At 50.5% G+C, this 18,855-nt stretch overlaps 1 protein-coding gene and 2 long non-coding RNA genes across 5 annotated transcripts in view; all 3 read left to right on the top strand.

Annotated features, from left to right (window-relative positions):
* The first annotated feature begins 917 nt into the window (after positions 1 to 917).
* LOC106146792 lies at positions 918 to 3,702 on the top strand. Of its 2 annotated transcripts, XR_001231354.1 has the most exons (3): positions 918 to 1,966; positions 2,070 to 2,857; positions 3,666 to 3,702. It is a non-coding gene; the product is annotated as an uncharacterized LOC106146792 (long non-coding RNA). The 2 variants fall into 2 exon arrangements; XR_001231353.1 differs by lacking the exon at positions 3,666 to 3,702 and having other exon boundaries at positions 2,070 to 3,416.
* Positions 3,703 to 3,731: 29 nt separating this feature from the next.
* Positions 3,732 to 9,605, top strand: LOC106146793. 2 transcript variants are annotated; one of them, XR_001231356.1, is made up of 4 exons: positions 3,732 to 3,768; positions 4,335 to 4,400; positions 5,134 to 6,263; positions 9,073 to 9,605. It is a non-coding gene; the product is annotated as an uncharacterized LOC106146793 (long non-coding RNA). The 2 variants fall into 2 exon arrangements; XR_001231355.1 differs by having other exon boundaries at positions 4,335 to 6,263.
* A 7,858-nt stretch (positions 9,606 to 17,463) lies between these two features.
* Positions 17,464 to 18,855, top strand: part of Adgre1 (adhesion G protein-coupled receptor E1) — a gene marked incomplete in the record, with an annotated part of 73,326 nt that continues 71,934 nt past the window's right edge. The window contains 1 exon segment of the mRNA XM_013505356.1: positions 17,464 to 17,509. Within this exon segment, the coding sequence (XP_013360810.1) occupies positions 17,479 to 17,509 (31 nt within the window).

Genomic DNA, 18,855 nt, shown 5'->3' with positions numbered 1-18,855 from the left:
GATGTGCCCTGGAGGGACCTGCTGTTGGTTGGGGAGTTGAATTTGAGGGAATAGCTCATCCCTGAATATGCTCGAACTGAAGGATTCAAAGACCAGGGAGCAGTCTCACCATGCCCCAGCTTGGAAGTCCTCAGTGTCACTGTCAGTTCTGGCTGCTCGGGGAGCGTGTGTGTGTGTGTGTGTGTGTGTGTGTGTGTGTGTGTGTGCGCGCACACACACACACACGAGTGATTAGTTTTCCAGGGCTGCTATGACAAAGTTCCACCAACGGAGTGGCTGAAACATCAGATATTCATTGTCTCATAGTCCAGGGGGCCACAAGTCTAAGGTCAGAGTGGTGGCCACCCGGGCTCCCGCTGGAAACGCTGTCGTGGGGAGCCGTTCTTCCGGCTGCGCGGTGGCCAAGATCCTCGGTGTCCTCGGCTGGTGGAAGCGCTGCTCCCGTCTCTGCGTCTGCCTCTACATGGCTTTCTCTGCGTATCCAGATCTCCTTGTCCTTTCTCCTGTAAGGACACCTGTCATTGGTTTTGGACCCGCTTGAAATCCAGAATGCTTTCGTCTCACGATCCCTAACTAACCACACCGGAAGGGGCCCTATTTCCTTTCAAAACAGTTTTGCTGTGATACACAGCGATTACAAAGCAGAGAAGAGGCTCCTCCCGGAGGGGCCACATGGGGGTCTTCGCATGTAGTTTAGAAGGTGGAGAAATACAGAGTAAGTGGAACGGGCTCTTTGCTGTGGTCATTGCTTCTCTCATTCTAGGGGTCTCAGTTGGAATTAATTTGTTTCAGAAGGGAAATGCTTTTATCCAAAGGAATTAATTTTTTTTTTTTTTTGGTCTTTTTGAGACAGGGTCTCACTACGCAGCTCAGGCTGGCCTTGAATTCACTTTGTAGCCCAGGCGGGCCTCGAACTCACAGTGATCCTCCTGCCTCAGCCTCCTGAGTGCTGGGATTCCAGGCGTGCGCCACCACGCCCAGCAGGAATGACTTTCGAATGGTGAAATTCCTGGCGATAAAATCACGCTCGGCACTGGTTTTTATTCGGAGCCGAATCGTATCGCACAAGGACTATTCATTCGAGCGGAGCGCGTCCTCAGGGATCCAGTAGGGGCTTTCCTCGGGCTCTGCGGCTCGGCCAGCTGTTTTCCGCGGCAGACCCCGCAGCACCCGTTTGAAGCTGTATGCTGCCCTCTAGTGGCTTTCAGGGATACATCGTCAGCTTTGGCTCCAGGCTGCAGGCGAGGAGGAGCCCGGGCTGGTTTCACCAGGGGATGCTGGCACAGGCCTCGCCGGTTTTCGTGCAGCCCATGCTTTCATCACGGCTGACTGCAAATCAGCGTCAGGCTCTGCACTGCCCATCCACCCGGAAAAGTACAGCCAGCACCGAAGAGCCCAGGCACCAACCAGGCTGAGCCCTTACAGTGTCCCGCAAGGCCTTTTGTAACTGTCACCTCCCTTCTTACCCCGCTCACCCTGACCCCGAGAGGCAGGAACGGGCGGAGGAAGGAGCTCAGCAGGATGCGGCTTCGGCCGGAGTTCGCTTAGCGATCCGCACCGTGGAGGAAAATAACCCGGGTACAGGTTAGGCAGTGCTGGCTTTATGTTCTATTTCTTTAACTGACAAATAAAGTATAAACAAACAAGCCTCCACAGCCACAGGTGCTGTACGGGTGGAGTCAACCTACCGCGCATCAAACATATATTAAAAACGCAGCTGTCATGAATACACACACATTGTTTTCTAATCGTCACCCCCCAAGCAACAGTGTCGCCCCTCCCTCCGCGGAAGCGATGCTGTGTGAGGTGTTACGAGCCACGGAGGGACTGTCTACAGCCTGCAGGACGGTGTGCGCGGGTTCTGTGCAAATAGAGCCGAGCGTGGTAGCGCACGCCTGGAACCCCAGCACTCGGGAGGCTGAGGCAGGAGGATCCTTGCAAGTTCGAGGCCAGCCTGGGCTACAAAGTAAGTTCAAAGCCAGCCTGAACTGCATAGCGAGACCCTGTCTCAAAGAAAGAAAAGACAAAAAAAAAAAAAACACTGAACCCCTTTATGTGTTATGTTTTAGGCCTAAAATGTTCCCTCGAAGTTTCGTGTGTGTGGAGGGTGATGCACCCTGAGGGTGCCACACTCGCCGGTGGATTCATCAGTGCGCTGGTAGGAGGCGGGGCCCGGTTGGAGGGGGTCCCCGGGGGCGTGGCCTGGAAGGCTGGGTCCTTGTCCCGGGCCCCTCCAGTCTCTGGGCTTCCTGGCTGCCGGGGGCTGTGTCTCGGTCACAGTACCCCACGACCACGACTTAAGGGAGAAGTTTATTTCGGTTCATGCTTACAGGCGGTGGCCGGCTGACTGCCAGGCGGAAGGAGCACGGCAGGGGGCGCGGTGGGGGAAATTTGCCCAGGTTCGGTGGTCAGACAGCAGAGAAAAGCTCAGGAGGGAGGTCCCGCCACGTCACACCCCCAGGGACCCCTTCGGATCAGGCCTCACCTCCTAACGCCAAGTCAGCTGTAGTGTCCCCACAATCCAGTGACCCCTCCCCCAGCCCCGTCTCTGAGGGCACCAGGCTCTGGGGGGACATTTCAGATCCAAAACAACAGCAGGTCTGGACCCACCGTGCCCCTTCTGCCATCTGTTTCTGCCTCGGAGCCAGCCAGCCATCGGCAGAAGCTAGAGGGAGCCTCTCCTCCGCCGAGCCGTGGGTCCCGGGTACTGCGCCTTAGTGACGGGAAACGAACTCGGACAGTCAGCGGCTCAGGCACCCGCGGATCTCGGTACCTCCTGGGAGTCCTGGAAATGCCCACCTGCCACGGGTGTGGGTGCTGCTTTGAACACTGGCGTACAGATTCCTGGCTGCTTGGGGTGAGCACCCAAAAGGGAAATGGCTGGGTTTCGTGGTAATTCTATTTTTAATTTTTGGGGAACCCCTCGTTTCCACCTCTTGCATTCCCACCAGCAGCTGTACCATTTTGCGTTCCCGCCAGCAGCTCCCAAGGGTCCCAATTTCTCCACATCTGCTGCAAGCGCTTCGTTCCTTTCTCCATTATACCCATCCTAAGGGGAGGGTGTGGGTCTCTCCGCGGGTTTGATGCGCATTTCCCCGACCATCAGTGGCCTCGGGTGTCCGTCCTCTCTTGTGTGGGAGGCTTCTGAGCGAGGATGGTGATTCAGTCTGGACAGTGAAAGCGCTGGACCTGGCCTAGCACGAGGTGTCTGGTCTGCAGTTCACAGGGCTGCCCTTCTGCTGTCCTTTCTCTTTCTCCCACGAGGATTTTAAAAATGTAGACGGCGTTGATTTTTGCAGATTCTCTCTCATCCTTCAGCGTGTTATTGGAAGCTTTAGTTAATCCTGGGTCTCCGCCCCTTCGAGTTCCTTGTCTGTGATAAAGCTGAAAAGCAATAAACGTGACTTAAAAACTTCTTTCTTCATTGTCTGTAACCATGACGACGAAGTTTCCAAATAAAGGGGCCGTCTCTAATTCCTTGTATGCAGGGCTCCCCTCTCTTGACTGACTCCTGTTGGCCCAGATTGTCATAGCCCGTGGTGTTTCTGAACACCCCTCTTGGGTTGAGGTCACTTCTCTGTCCCATTCCCTGATTTCTGTCCATCCCGTGATTGGTTTTCTCGTTCCTTCGTGGTCATTTTCTTTTCTTGGTTTTTTTGAGACAGGGTCTCACTATGTAGCCCAGGCTGGTCTCCAACTCATAGAGATCCTCCTACCTCAGCCTCCTCAATGCTGGGATTACAGACGTGCACCACCACACCTGGCTTGGTCAGTGATTTTCAATCTGTTTTAGCTCCTCTCTTCCTTCCTTTCTCCTCCTCTTTCTTCTTTCCTTTCTTTCTTCCTTCCTTTCTCCTCCTCTTTCTTCTTTCCTTTCTTTCTTCCTTCCTTTTTCCCTCTCTCTTTCTCTCTTTCTCTCTTTTTCTCTTTCTTCCTTCCTTTCTTCTTTCTTTCTTTCTTTCTCACTATTGTGGATTGAATCCAGGGCCTTCCCTGTCCTTTTTATTCTGGGACAAAGGTGTTGCTAAATTGCCTAGGGTTGGGATTGAACTTTCAATCTTCCTGCCTCGAGCTCCAGGGCTTCTTTTTTTTCAAATGCTCTGTTTTAGGCCTTTTCCTGCAATCACCCCGTGTATTTTAATTAAGGCAGACAGCGCTAGCTGCTACAACAAGCAAGCTCCCATCTGTCCATGGCTTAACATAGTTGAAGCTTAGCTCTCACTCACCCCGTGGTCCAGTATGAGTGTTCCTGCTTTAGTGACTTCCGGGTAGCTCTCTTCTAGAAATCGTCCAAGGACCTAACTTTCTCCCATCTTACCGCTCATTCCCTACAGCTCCCCAGACTGTCTGCAGAAACCTGCATCTGCATACAGGAAACGGAGGTCTGGAAGAGGAGGCAGGTATAGAGAGCGACTGGGTGGGGAAGTAGCATACAGAACTCCCTCCTTGCATTCCCACTGGCTGGATCTCAGTCATATGACCACACCTAACTGCAAAGAATGCTGGGAAATGTACTGTAGTTCTGTGCGTGCGAATAAGAGGAAATTCCTTTGCTGAATAGCTACAGACTCTCTGATCCATTCACTGACGGCATAACCACAGTTTCTCTCTCTGCCTGCGTGCTCTTCAAACTCCTCATCTCCAGCTCATTCCCCAGTCTGGCCTTCAAGCTGGCTGCCTTTTCCTCCCACCTCCTCTTTTGAAGAGGTGGAGTCTCAGACCCCTTGCTATGGACTCACTGAGGGGATGCAGGCTGTATGGGCGCCTTTCTGCTGCTGGGGCGAACACCACTTAAATGAGAAGGGGCTGATTCTGGCTCGCAGTTCCAGAGTTTGAACGCATGACTGGCTGGCACCCAGGTAGAAGGGCACGGTGGAGGAAAAAGCAGAACCGGAGCAAGAGAGCCAGAAAGATACAAAGGGGCCAAGGACAAGAACGTACTCCTCCAGGTCGCAGCCTCAGTACCCTGCTTCCTCTAGTCGGGCCCCACCTCCTAACACCACATTCAGCTGTGAACTCATTTACGGATTAATCCACTTAGGAGATTCATGCCCCACGATCCAGCGTAATAGGGGTCACTTCCGAGGCTCAGCTTTAGGACGGTAGGAAATATTTTCCTTCCTCCATTCTCAGCACCAGGTCCCCACAGAAGATGGCTTACTCTCCAAGGCTACCATGTTGGGAGGAAGCCCATGCCGCATGAGGAGCGCTGTGTGGGCATTCCAACATTACAGGCTGGGCGGCTGAGATAACAGACATTCATTATCTCGTGGTTCCAGAGGCCGGAAGTCTGGGATCAAGGTGGCCGTAGGACATGCAGTGCCAGGTAGAGGAAAACCGGCCATCAGCAGCGTGATGGTACGGCAGGCTGGGGACGGTGTGTTCACGGTGCCGTGATTATTTCTCAGCCTTTGGATGAGCCTGATCCTGGGGCTGTGAACTTCACAACCGTTCTCAGTTTTTTTCCTTCCTTTCCAATGGCAGGCTGTGGCTAGGGCGGGCTGGAGTTGGGTATTTCCCTTCTCTTGTGCGGGGGGCTAGCGCTAAGTGGAGTTGAATATGTCTCCTCCCGCAGGTCATTTATGCTCCAGTAAAACCTCAGCAGGTTAGGCTCTGGTTAACTAGTCTTGGTTGACTAGTTTCTCCTGAGGACAAGCCCTGTTAAGAGCAGAAAGCAGAAGGCAGATACCTCATGTTCTTGCCCATGAAGGAGCTAAAAGGTTTGATGTCGTGGAGGCACGGAGCAGACCTGCGATCCCTGAAAGCCGGGAAGGAGAGAAGGGGAGGGGGAGAGAGGGAGTTGACAACCGGGGTCAAAACAGAGTTAGGGAGGAGGAATAATTCTAGTGTTTGCACACAGTGGGATGACTATAGCTTGCAGAAAGTTAATACGTTTTGTGTAAAGAACTAGGAGAGAGGAACTTGAAATGATAAATGTTTAAAGAGATGAAAACGCTACTTTTGTGGATGTGATCCACACATACACACACAGTCATCACCTGCACCCCATACATGTGTGCAATTATTATGTGCCATTTGTGTGTGTGTGTGTGTGTGTGTGTGTGTGTGTGTGTGTATATATATTAGAACAGAATGCCCTGGCACATTTCCAAATTGTTCCTTTCCTCTCTTTCTTCCGTAAGCACAGTCATTTTCCTCTGATAGTTATTGTGCGACTCTCGTTGAGCTCCCAGAGGTAAAAATCACAGAGCACGGGCTCCTTCTCCAGAAACTCTTCTTGTGGAGTCTCCAGTGAGTCATTGGTAAGCCCGGGGTTCTCTTCCTTAGCTCTGCTCCCAAGCTAGGGCAGTTTGCATGCAGTAAGCCAAGGGCTTCTGTGTCCACCTGTCCATCTGTCCCTCCAGCCTGGGTTGTGTTCTACCTCTTTGAAAGCTTTAAGGAAATTTGTTCATTTTTTTCAGTCTGTTCTGCTCTTTTACTTGTTAAAATGGAGTGGCATTTAATTTCTCTCTCTCTCTCTCTCTCTCTCTCTCTCTCTCTCTCTCTCTCCTTTTTAGATGCTGGGATGGAACCCAGAGCCTCATGCATGCTAGGCAAATCCTCTACCATTAAGTGCCACCAGGTCCTAGATAGATATTTTTGAGTACATAGGGACACTGAGGGTCAGAGAAGATAAATCACATGTTAAGGGCACACTGGTGATGGTCAGAAGTGGAATGTGAGTGTCATGAACTGAATTGTGTCCCTTTCCCCATCCATACATTGCATCCCTGACCCCTGGGACCTCAGAATATGACCGTCTTTAGAGACAGGGCCTTTAAAGAGGTTATTAAGTTGATACGAGGTCATAAGAGTGGCCCCTTATCCAATAGGACTGGGGCCCTTGTAAGAGATTAGGATACAGGTACTCACAGGAGGGTGACCACAGAAAGACACAGGGCAAGGTGCCATCAGGAAGCCAAGGAGACAGGCCTCAGGAGAAGTCAGTGCTGGCCCCGCCTTGTTCTGGGACTTGGTTCTCCAGAACTGTAGGACAGCACATCCCTGTTCTATGCATTTACCAGGCTGTGGTGTTTGTTACAGCAGCCATCACAGACCAATACGGTGACACTAGTTCCACCCACCTGAAAAAGTAGTCCTCCCAGCTCACAGAATATATTGCCTTTTTTGGGCTGGGTTTTATTCAGCTTCCCCACTCCTGGGACAAAATACCTGTCACCCACAACTTAAAGGAGAGGTTTAATTTGGCTGAGGGCTCTGGGCCGTTCCGTCCGTGCATGGACAGCTGGCTCTAAGGCAGAAATGGCCTGAGGGAGAAAAACTGCTCGGCTAATGGCAGCCAGGAAGCAGGGAGAGAAGGGAGGAGACCAGAAGGAGAATCCAGCCTTCCAGGTCACATTGCTGGACCCATCTCCAGCCAGGTGCTGCAACCTAACCGCACTGTCATCTCTGAGCCCATCCACGAATCCATCCACCGATGAGATCACTGCCTGCACGATTTAACCACCTTTGAAAAGCCCCACCCCTGGGCATGAGACTTTTGGGGCACATTTTATATCTCAATCCAAACAGGCTCCTTTTGAAGTATTTCTCCCCAGGAAAACTCATCAGAGGCTTTGATTTAGAGGGCCATTTTCTTTCTGCTATAGATTTTTTTTGAGACCAGCTTCCCACAAATTCAGGTTCCTGTCTGCCCAGGCTCAGGGGCCCCCTCTTTGGGGAGCAAAGATGATGATTTATTATCTTTTCTTTATTCTTCTGCATTTCCACATCCTCTTCTGAACCTACTTTTGGTAGTGTCTGAAGGCGGCGGGGGGTAACAGTTCCTCTAGCTGCTGCTTCTGCCTCTTCTGAGATGGGACGATAAGAAACACCATTCCGGGAACCAGCCTGGAGCTCCGCCTGCAAGCTTTGCAGAAAAATGCAGCAATGCCTGCAGCCCCGCGGTGCCCACTTCACAAGGAGAGAAATACATGGCCTCACAGCCACACAAGTGCATTCCCCGGAGAGTCCAGAGAACACGGCCAGGTTCCAGGCGGCAGTGGGGAAGGATTCCCAACACGCATTTCTTATCAGCTGGGAAGCAATTAGGCAACAAAAATGGCACCAGTTTTTCTTCTTGCTTTATTTTAGTTTTTAAGGAAGTAGACACTTTAGATTGTTGCGTAGCTTGCTAAGGTCAGGTTGTTCTGCAATGACATCAACTCTATGTGAAGGCAAATTCAAATGACACATTTCATGGAAGAAAGTCAGCACGCATGTCTTTAGGTCCCTTTATATAGTATGCACCGTGAGGTAATTGGGCATCTATTGAATTATTGAGCTGTACTTATGAATATATACGCATATTACGTGTCTGTTAAAAATGAAGCCAGCTGTGGCAGCACACACTTACAATCCCAGCTACTCTGAAGGCTGAAGGAAGAGGTCTGTAAGTTCAAGGCCGGCTTGGACAACTTAGCAGGACCCAGTCTCAAAATAAAATAAAATAAAATAAAATAAAATGGGTTGGGGTATGGTTCTGTGGCAGGGAGAGCACTTGCCTGGCATTTGCAAGACCTTAGGTTCAATTCTCAGTCCCTTCAACAGTTAAAAGCATTAGCTGGTCACTTTTTTTTTTTTTTCCGGTACCGGGAATTGAACTCACGACCTCATGCTTGCCAGGCAGGTGCTGTGCCACTGAGCTAAATCCCCAGCCTCTGGTCACTTTTTTATACAACATACATAATAAGATAATTTGGTATAGTAATGGATAACCTTGAATTTAGGATTTATCTTGCCAACTTTGTCCTGGAGTACTTGGCGTACCTGCCACAAGCTACCTCTGGCTGTAGTGTGCAGTTTCATGGGTTATGGCAACCACTGCCACGGTAAAACTTCCGAACATCTCCATCAGCTCCCTGCACCTTTTTGAGCCCTCTTGCAACCCATCCCTCTCTGCACCCCGGCCCTACGCCTTCGCCAGTTTGTTCCCTGTACCCAGCTATCTACGATGTATCTTTTCTAGGATTTCATATACATCTGCTTTAGGTGGTTAATTTTGTATGGAAAGTTGGCTAGACCATGGCAAAGTGTTCGTTTATTTATTTATTTTTATTGAAATCTTGCTAGGTTGCCCAGGCTGGCTTTGAACTCCTGGACTCAACTGATCTGCCCGTCTCGGTTATGTCAAGTTCAGCTGAGACCACTTGGTGAAGGTGTGTTTGGGATACGATAAGACGCAGACTCACGTCACTTGTCCAGAGCCTCCCCGACACTGGTGAGCCTCGTGCAATTAGTTGAAGGCCTGGAGAACAAAGACTGAGGCTTCTGAAGGAGAGGCAATTCTGCCTCCAGATTGTAAAACAGAAGTGCAGAGCCTTGTTCCGAGTGTCAGCCTTTGGGCCCGAGAGTGCAGCCCAAACTTTAGCTGAGTTTCAGCCTAGTGGCTTGACCTGTGGATTTTGGACTCACAACCCCCAGCAATGCTAATTCTTTAGTGTCTCTGTCTGTCTTTCTGCCTCTCTGTCTGTATGTCTGTGCCTATGTCTCCCTCTCTCTCTCTCTCTCTCTCTCTCTCTCTCTCTCTCTCTCTCTCTCTCCTGTCAATGGGCATTTAAATTGCTTCTATTATTTGCCAGTTGTGAATAAAGCTGCTATACATATTTGTATATGACTCATTTTGTGTATATATGCAAACATCCGGGAGAACGGCTACAGTATGTAAAAACTTCCATTCCGGGAGTCAACTAGTCCTAACCCTGCATCCACTGCATGCCCAACCTTTATCCCATGGCAGCTGATTACTGGGACCAGCCTGGGACCAGAGGTGGCCCTTAGGGTTGTAGCCAGTGTCCATTCTGATTGGTGTCCTCTACTTGGGACATCACCTGCGCTGGAGCGACACAGCTGGCTCTTGGTGGTGTGTGGAAATTTAGATGTGGGGATGGGTTGCACCACATTCCCAGATCTCATATGAGGGACTTGTGGTGACTGCAGTTTATGCAAAACACATGGCTGATGCTGACTATCTGCTTTCCTTCTGGGGGGAAGAGCCCTGGAGCAGTGTCTTTAATGACCTTCCCAGGTTGACAACACTTCATACTAGGTGTCCCAAGTCACTGCTGAAGGAATTAGTTGTGCCCTGTGTGACTCTTCTGGAAGTGGGCCCTTGGATGCCTGACTTCAACCCACGTGCCTTTTTTTATTGATTGTTACTTTACATCCTCCTGCTCCAGCAACTCAGAGCTTGGATTATGACTGCATGATGGGTCTTCCCAGTGAACTATTGAAACTGAGTAGTCCTGGGGGCCCCTGGCAAATCACTCTCGCTGTCAAAAAGCCTCATGAGCTGCGTAGCTGTCTTGGCCAGCTTTCAGTTGCTGGGACAAGATACCTGACACAACTTGAGGAAGAGATTTACTTTGGCCCACGGTTTCAGAGGTTTCCGTCCATGGCTGGCCGGCTCCAAGGCGGAGACTCAGGGGACACTCTGGGGCGTGAATGGTTCTACCCTGGCTGGGGGGCGGGGTTGCTCTCTTGCACCTCTGTGACCAATGGTTTTGAGCTGTGAATTGGAGCTGAGGGTTTGTGCAGCCGCTGGGCTAAGGGTTGCTCCCTGGACAAAGTGGAAGCTGTGAGCGATTATCAGGCAATATCAAAGCAGCTAGGAGACCGGTGAAGTGGCCCAGGAAGACCGACTGGGGCAAGGCATAAATGGTGACCACCACAAGGGGCCTCAAGGCGTCTAGGCTGGTTAGCATTTCACAGACCAGTGAGAATACATCAAAACAGAGAGACCAGAATAAGACTAGATAGGGACTTAAGGGCCATACGAACAAGCCCAGGTGTCGTCCTGAGGTCAGTAGGAAGCCATGGGACGGTTTAGAGTCCAGGAGGGACGTGTTCGCATTAAGCAGGGCTGCCCCAGAGCCTCCTCGGGTAACCCCAAAGTGCCGTGCCCCTCAACCCTTCAGGGTGGCAGCGAGTGACGTTTCTCAGACCCTTCGGGCTTACTTCTTCAATCTGACGTTCTCACGCTTCCCTCTCTGCTGGGAAAGCTGTAAAAGGTTAGGCTTGTGTAAGAGGCTTGGCTGGGATCGTTCATTTCCTCCACCTTGTCCTTCCACTTCCTGCTCCTCACCTCGGCCCGTCAGGAGCTCCACAGTCTGGGCGTGACGGTCCTCGTAACCTCTTTTGGGTTCGAAAGGTGTCTAGAATCTCGTCCTCAGTTACTTATCTGGATCCAAGACCTCCGTGGGGCAGGCAGGTAGGGTAACGCACCTCCCTCACTGTTCATGTCGGAATCCCCCAAATCTGCGGACTTGTTCCCTTCCCTGAAGCAATGCACTTTGCAGATGGGGTTTTGTGAAGGATCTTGAGTTGGGGACATTATTTTAGATTTTCTGGGTGTCCCAATGTCATCCCAAGTGTCCTTGTAAGATGGAGGCGGGAAGGAGGGTGAGAGAGAGAGAGAGAGAGAGAGAGAGAGAGAGAGAGAGAGAGAGAGAGAATGTTTCCCTTCTGGCTCTGAAGATGGAAGAAAAAAGATTCACGAGCCAAGGAATGTAAGTGGCTTCTAGAATCTTCTGATAAAGAATGGACTCTCTCCTGAGCTTGCAGAGGGAGCACAGTGCCGCCGACCCTGGTGGTGGCACTATAGGACTCACTTAGGACTGTGAGTCTGTCTTTTTCAAGGCACCAAGTGCAGGGCGATTTGTTACAGCAGCCGTTGTGGACTCATCCACTGTCTCGTCCCAGCCCAGCCCCAGGAGGAGCCTCCGCTTGATCTGGAAACTTGCCGGTTCTGTAGTTGAACCTCCAAATTGCCAGTCTTTCTTCTGTGTTGGACGTTCCGTCCTTATCCCTGAAGTCTGTGGCTTTCGCCTCCTAAATTCCTCCTTCCTTCCTTTCTGACCATCCATGACCTCATCCTGGCCAGTGCTCACCTTGCATGACGTCCATGTTGTAAGACACCAGCCCAGGCCAGTGACCCCTTGCTGAACCTCTTCCTATTGCCCTGAAGGTAAAAATGAAAACTTTTCACCCATATTATAAAGTCCTGAATCCTATGAACTCCACTGACTTCTCCCACTCGAGTTTTTGCAGGTACCAAGATTTCTTCTATAAGTCACTGTGAACACTTCTTACAATGGAATAATGATAACTATCTCTATAATTCCAGTACTATGGGAGGCTGAGACAGGAGGACTGCAATTCTGAGCTTAGTCTGAGTAACTTGGTGACTTAGCAAGATTCTATTTCAAAATGAAAAATAAAACAGACTGGAGATGTACCTTAGTGTGAAGCCCTGGGTTCAAGCCTCAGTACTGAAAAAAAAAAAAAGCAAGAATAATTAATATGATCAAAGATCTACTCTTGTCAGGCAAGGAGTTTATAGCTGGGTCACAAACCCTCTGAAGTGGACTTATTACTGTCCTGTTTCATTGGTAAGGAAAACTATTTCTAGGTATATCAGCTAACTCTTGTAGAACAGATTACTCCAAAACTTTGCACTCTAAAGCAACAAACTTGTTTCCTTGCAGTTTCTGAGGGTCAGAAATCCGGGGGTGTTTTAGGTAGTTGGTTCTGGCTCAAGGATCTCTCGACACCACAGTCAAGCTGCAGACCATGTGCTTGAAAACTCAACAGGGCTGGAAGGCCACACTCCAAGACTGCGCACTCACGTGGCTGCTGGTGGGAGGTCTCAGGTCCTCCTCACACAGTGCCCTGGTTCGCATGTGGTTGGCGTGTGTCCCCTAACGGTTCACGTGCTGAAGGCTTGTCTCCAGGGTGGTGATGTTGAAGGGGAAGCCTAGTGGAAGGTACTTGCATCATGGGGCACCATCTTGGAAGGGATTAATGCAGGACTCACGGGATTAAGTGGCTTCTTTCGAGAATTTTTTTCAAAGTGAGCTGGGCCCCTCCCCAGCCTCTTCCCTCCTGTCTCACCATGTGATCTCGTCCACTTGCTACCACAGCTGGTCAAATGCTCTTGACTTTCCAGAACTGTGATCCGCACAAACCTTTTTGCATTGTAAGGTGACCAGCATCGGGTATTTTGTTGCACCAATGCAAAGTGAACTAAGACTCGTGGATTCTGTGTAGCACTGCTTGAATGTTCCCAGTACACAGTGACTGGCTTTGCCTTGGTGAACGACAGTGGGGAGGGAGAGAGGGCATTTCAGAGAGCAAGGAGGAAGTCATAATGCCATAAAGTCTAGTCTCTGTGGCTGTACAATGTCACGTCCTCCTCTCTGCATTCATCAGAAGCCAGCCACGGGATTGTCCCACACTCAGTGGGGGATGAGGCTGCACCACGAGAAGAAAGCAATATCAGATAATCTGTGGACATGCGCTACAACCACCACATTGAGCTCCCTCCCTCTAGGGTCCAGACTCCTGCAGATACACTTAGCAAGAACTGTAGGACAGGTCCCTGGCAGTTTGTACAAATCAGCAACATCACCCCACAAGGATCTGTGGGGGAGCAGATGGGAGGGATCGTGGCAGGAGACCAGAGGTGGGCAGGGGGAGATATTTAATACATCTGTGGTTCCTGCAGAGTTGATGCTCACTGGGGAAATCCTCGTCTTTATTCTTTGTGTGTTCTCTTCATGGCTACCTGGGCGTCTGGAGCATTCACCTGTTCTCAGTTTCTGCTGATCAGAAGTTTTTTCAGGAGATGCACTGGGGAGGGCCCTGGGGGGATGTTAGTTCATGGATACAAAATTTCAGCAATAAATCAGACACACAAGCTTAAATATCACATGGTTTCTCTTATAGGAGAAACCCAAAGTATACATAAGGAGCAAAATGGTTGCGGTATGTATCTGTGGCAGCAGAGGGGACAAAAAATGTCTCAGAGATGAGCCCAGAGTGGCACCCGTCAGGAGGGAGTCTCCAGCGAGCAGCTCCAAACACAGAACTCTCTGGCTTTTATTTCAAGTGTGGGCAAGGAACTGTAGTCAGCAGTGTCAGGCCAAGGGGGAGGACAATGGCCGGATGCAGCACGCTTCCCCGCTCTAAGCTCCTTCTGGCTTGCTCGCCCTGCCGTGCTCCGGTCATCATGCGCAGACCTTTGCGCTTTGGCCCCGAGGGTCCTTCCACAGTTTCACCGTTCACTCCTCGGCCAGGCCCCCCACACAAAATGAAAAGTAGGTAACAGGAAGTAGGGAGATAGATCTTTCTCAAGGGGGAAGAGGACCAAGAGACAGAGGAAAGAGGGGTCAGGGAGGAAAGGGGTGGAAAAAGGAATTCAGATGTATTACCTACACACACCAGCTCCACACAGGGAGTATAGGCATTATGTACTGCAGGCATGTACTAACTTAAAAAAAAATAATAAAAAATTAAATTAGTGTCACTAAAACAATTTCAGCTAAACAGGAGGGAGAAGTCCAAGAGATCTACTGTGCAACAGTGCTGACCACAGTTAGTAACTGTGTATGTGCTACGTAAACAGAATCAGGTCTTGTTGTTGGGCCTCAATAGCATTCATCTTCCCAGCATCCCAGAAGAATCTACTCGAAAATTATCAAGACAGTAGCTTTTCAGCATCCTCATCACAGAAATAAAACACTAAGCCTATGAGGTAATTGATATGTTTAGTAGTTAAAAACATTGTGTTGTACACCATGAACATACGCAATATTTCTTGCCAATTAAAAAAATAATAAAAAAAACAGGTCAGGTGTGGGAGCGCATGCCTGTCATCCCAGCCCTCAGGAGGCTGAGACAGGAGGATTGCTGCAAGTCTGAGGCCAGTCTGGACTGCAAAGTGAGTTTAAGGCCAGCCTGAACTGCATAGTGAGACCCTGTCTCAAAAAGACAAAATAAATGAATAAATACTAAAAAGGGGACAGGGAGATTTCATACCCTAGAAAAATAATAAAAAAGGAATTCATAGATTTCATATCCTAATTAAGGAATGACAGATCAAAACAAACCAAGGCTGAGAAACTACCAAAATGGAACAGGTCCTTCTGCATGTTAGGGAACATAGAATCCTGGAGTTGTGGACACACAGGTGGGTCCCCTCCTGGGATAACAGCTTCCTGTGAACGTAATGGACTTTTGTATGTGCTGTACTTGTTCCATTTTCTGCTAAGTCTGGGCTTAAGCACTCTTCGGGTCTCAGCTCAGACATCAGTTCCTTCGGGAAGTCATCCTCTAACTTTGACCTGGTTCACTCTTTCTCTGACTATGGGATAAATTCTCCAGCTCTAACTTTTTGTATTTTTTTTTTTTTTTTTGGTGGTGGTGGTGGGAGAATACCAGGAATTGAACTCAGGACCTCGCACTTGCCAGGCAGGCGCTGTGCCGCTGAGCTATATTCCCGGCCCAGCTTTTTGTATCTTACAGCGAGGGGAGTAAACCTGCTTTTTCCAACCCCCAGTGGGTGCTGGGAGTGTGAACATCATTTATGTTTCGTGACCAGAGCTCACAGTGTTTATCAAGCACATGCTATGCGTTAGTGTGTCCGGCCATGTGTTGGGAGCTTTTCTCCATTCCCTCCCCACGTCTGCGGAGAGGGAAGAGTTTAACCCCACCAGAAACTCAGACTTACAGCCGTGAGTCCCTCCGACAGACGCCTGGGGCACGGCTCGCAGATTTGTGATGGAAGCCCTCATCAGCCTGACTCTAGTTCTTATAACCAGGACAGCCCACGTGCGGATGGGTCATTTCCCCGGCTGCCAGGCGCTGCTCTGGGCATGTCACGGATGCCATCTCCTCCCACGCTCACGGCAGCCCCCGGAGGGAGGTCTGAGTGTTCAACAGAATGTGGAAGGAAGGGCTGAGACGGCGCCCGGATCCAGCGCTGTGCTCATCCTCGAGCGCTCTTACCGCCCGCGCTGCAGCTCGGGGTGTCTTCCTCTTGGTGTAACTATCTGTGTGTTCCTGCTGGCGCTTATCTGCGGCCTCACAAGCCAGGCGCCCTTAATGCAGAAGAGGGAAGTTCTCATCGAGCCCCCCTCCCCATGCCAGGTAGGTATTCTTGCCTTACACAGAGCAAAAGGGGGAATGCAAAAGCAAGTGCGCATCTTCTCCCCAAGAGCTGGGTTCTGCTCTTTGCATCTCTTTTGTAGCTTGTCCTCCACATGGTCAGCGCCTGATCACCTCCGTGAGCTTTGACACACCGGTCCGCTCTAGCCGGGCATCTCACCCTCACTGCATTACCATCATCACCATCACTTTTGCAGTGCCAGGCACTGAACTCGGGGACTCCACACGAGTCCACGCCCCAGCCCTTGTTTTGTTTTTGGAAACAGGGTCTCGCTAAATCGCTAGTTTGCCCAGGCTGGACTCTAACTCGCCGTCCTCCCGCCTCAACCTCCCACGGTGTGGGGATGGCAGGCGTGAGCCACCACGCCCTCCTTGCATTTTATTACTAATGAGATCAACTGAGAGCAGGCCCAAAGCGTCCCAGAGCTGGTGACACCGGGAGCAGCCCTCACTCAGGGACACACAGCAGGTGAAAAATAAATATCCCGGGCCCGCTCCCCTACGTTGGGGTAACTCTGGGGAGTGCTCCGTGCCGCCTCCCCAGCCGTGCGTTTTGCTGGATAACACACCTACCCTGCACGCTCCCTTCTCTGTCTCACGTCTACCTTCCCCGGGGGCTATTTCCAGGGTCACCTGATACATTTCCTTAGAGCCCCTCTCTTGGGGGTCTCTGTCTGAGTGACTAACTGATATATTACTAGACCCCCAGATTTATAAGACGAGGGCATGAGCACGTGTGCACGCATGTGCGTGTGTGCGCATGTGGGGGGCTGGGGGCTGGGGACGGGGTGGGGGTCCCACCAGGCAGTGATCAGGGAGAGTGGAGGGTGGAGGAAGGCGAGGAGCTCTGGACCCTGGAATCCGGGGATCCCGGGTTCAAGCATTGGGTCCACGTGATCGTGGACAAGGACGTTTCCTCGGAAAGCCAGTCTCCCTTTGTGTGTGTATGTGGGCCAATCCCAACTTTAAAAGTTGACATGAGGATAAAATTCCATTTTCTTGGCCTGGCACAGGACAAGCACAGTGTGATGTGTCCATCTTCATGGAGAGCTGGGAGGAGACCCTGCCTCTGGGAGTTTGCTTCAAGAGCATCAGGAGGTAGAGGTTTATTTAGTTAGTTATATATGTAGACATGCTATTAAAAACTTAAACACCACGTTTTCTTCTATATGATAAACTGAGAGTGAGAGGGGAGAAATAGGAATGTAGTGAAAGAAGGGGACACAAGACGGGATACAGACATTGGCAGGAAGGAGAAAGGGAAGGAGAGGAGAGGAGAGCAGAGGAGAAAGGAGACAGGGAGGGGGAGAAGTGCGGAGGAGGACGGAGCGGGAGAAACCGTACATAAGCAAGTTTAAAGGGAAAAATCTGGGGTTTGCCCCAAGGCCCTTCTCTAGCGGCAGCAACTCAGCAGAAAGGGCCGCAATGTTTTCTCTGGTCACATTGAGCAACTGTGGCTCCACCCTTTCCCTTTCACACAAAAAAAAGTTTTAAAGAAAGGTTCCCTCGTCTGAGCTGCAGAAGCGCAGCAAGATGCGGGGCTGTAGCCTGCTGCTCCTCTGGGGTGAGTGTGAGGCTGACGGAGCGTGGGAAGTGGTGTGGGAATACATGGGAGGGAAGCCGGGCGTGGTGGCGTGGTGGCGCACGCCTGCAATCCCAGCACTGGGGAGGCTGAGGCAGGAGGATCCTTGCGAGTTTGAGAGCAGCCTGGGCTACAAAGTGAGCTCAAGGGAGCTCACTTGAACTGCATAGCGAGACCCTGCCTCAAAACGACCAAAAAAAAAAGATGGGAGCGGAGGGGCCAGACAAGGGACCATCATCCTGCGATGGAGATGCAAACCCTTTCGCAAAGGGACCTTTAATGAAGTCCGTAGACACCGAGAATCCCATCAGCCTGGGCAGGGGTTCTCAGTAGTTATGGGTTTGAGATGGGTTCCTGAGTCCCACTAGGCACTGAGGATGTGCAGCCAGCAGACAGCCGGGGCTGTTCGCTGTGCTCCTGGGTCTTCTGTGATGGTGGAGCAGACAGAGAGGCAGCCCCGGCTACAGCGGCTGCCCACTTTGCACTGCCCTAAGCTCCACACCTGTAGGATAGATTCAGTCTTCGCAAAGTCTGTGTGGTATCGGGTCATGATTGTTCCATTTTACAAAGTCGAAAACTGAGGCAAAGAGATGCCAGAAGTTTCCCAAAACTACTCAGCCAATAATGAGTAGAACCAGGACGCGAGGCCAGGTAGTCTGGCTCCAGACCTGCCCCAAATTCGAACGCTAAAGAACATCAGGTAGTAGCAGTAAGTACCATGAAAGAAGCTGCGCTGGGCGTGTTGGCGCGTGACTGTACTCCCAGCACTCGGGAGGCTGAGGCAGGAGGATCACGAGTTCAAGGCCAGGTTGGGCTACATAGTGAGTTCAAGGCCAGCCTGAATTGCATAGCAAGACCCTGTCTAAAAAAAGACAGAAAGAAAGAAGTTGTTCTAAGAATGGAACTAGAACCTACATACATTTGGTCATTTGTAGGAGACCATAATGCTGAGTGAAATAAATCAGACAGAGGTTGAATATCACATGATGTCTCGTATAGGAAAAACCCAAAATATAAATAACTGAAAGGACAGTAAGTAAAAGATAGAGGATAAGAAACAGGGAAGTAGTCTTCATAGAGGTGGAAAGGGGGCCTGGGAGAGGGCAGATGGGCAGAGAGCGAGGGGAAGTTAAAATGATTAAGGTGTGACAAGTGCATGTAGCAGCTCCCCAAGATGAAGGTGATTATTATGTGGCATGTACTATTTAAAAAAGAAACTAGAAAGGTCAACATCAGGTTTTATTCTATACAATAAACTGAAAGAGAAAGAATGAAAGAAAAAAGAGAAAGAAAGAGAGGGAGGGAGGGAGGAGAGGAAAGAGAGGAGA

Source organism: Chinchilla lanigera, unplaced genomic scaffold, assembly GCF_000276665.1.
Source record: "Chinchilla lanigera isolate Chin_1 unplaced genomic scaffold, ChiLan1.0 scaffold00094, whole genome shotgun sequence".
Lineage (NCBI taxonomy): Eukaryota > Metazoa > Chordata > Mammalia > Rodentia > Chinchillidae > Chinchilla > Chinchilla lanigera.
This window is presented reverse-complemented; position numbering and strand designations above follow the sequence as displayed.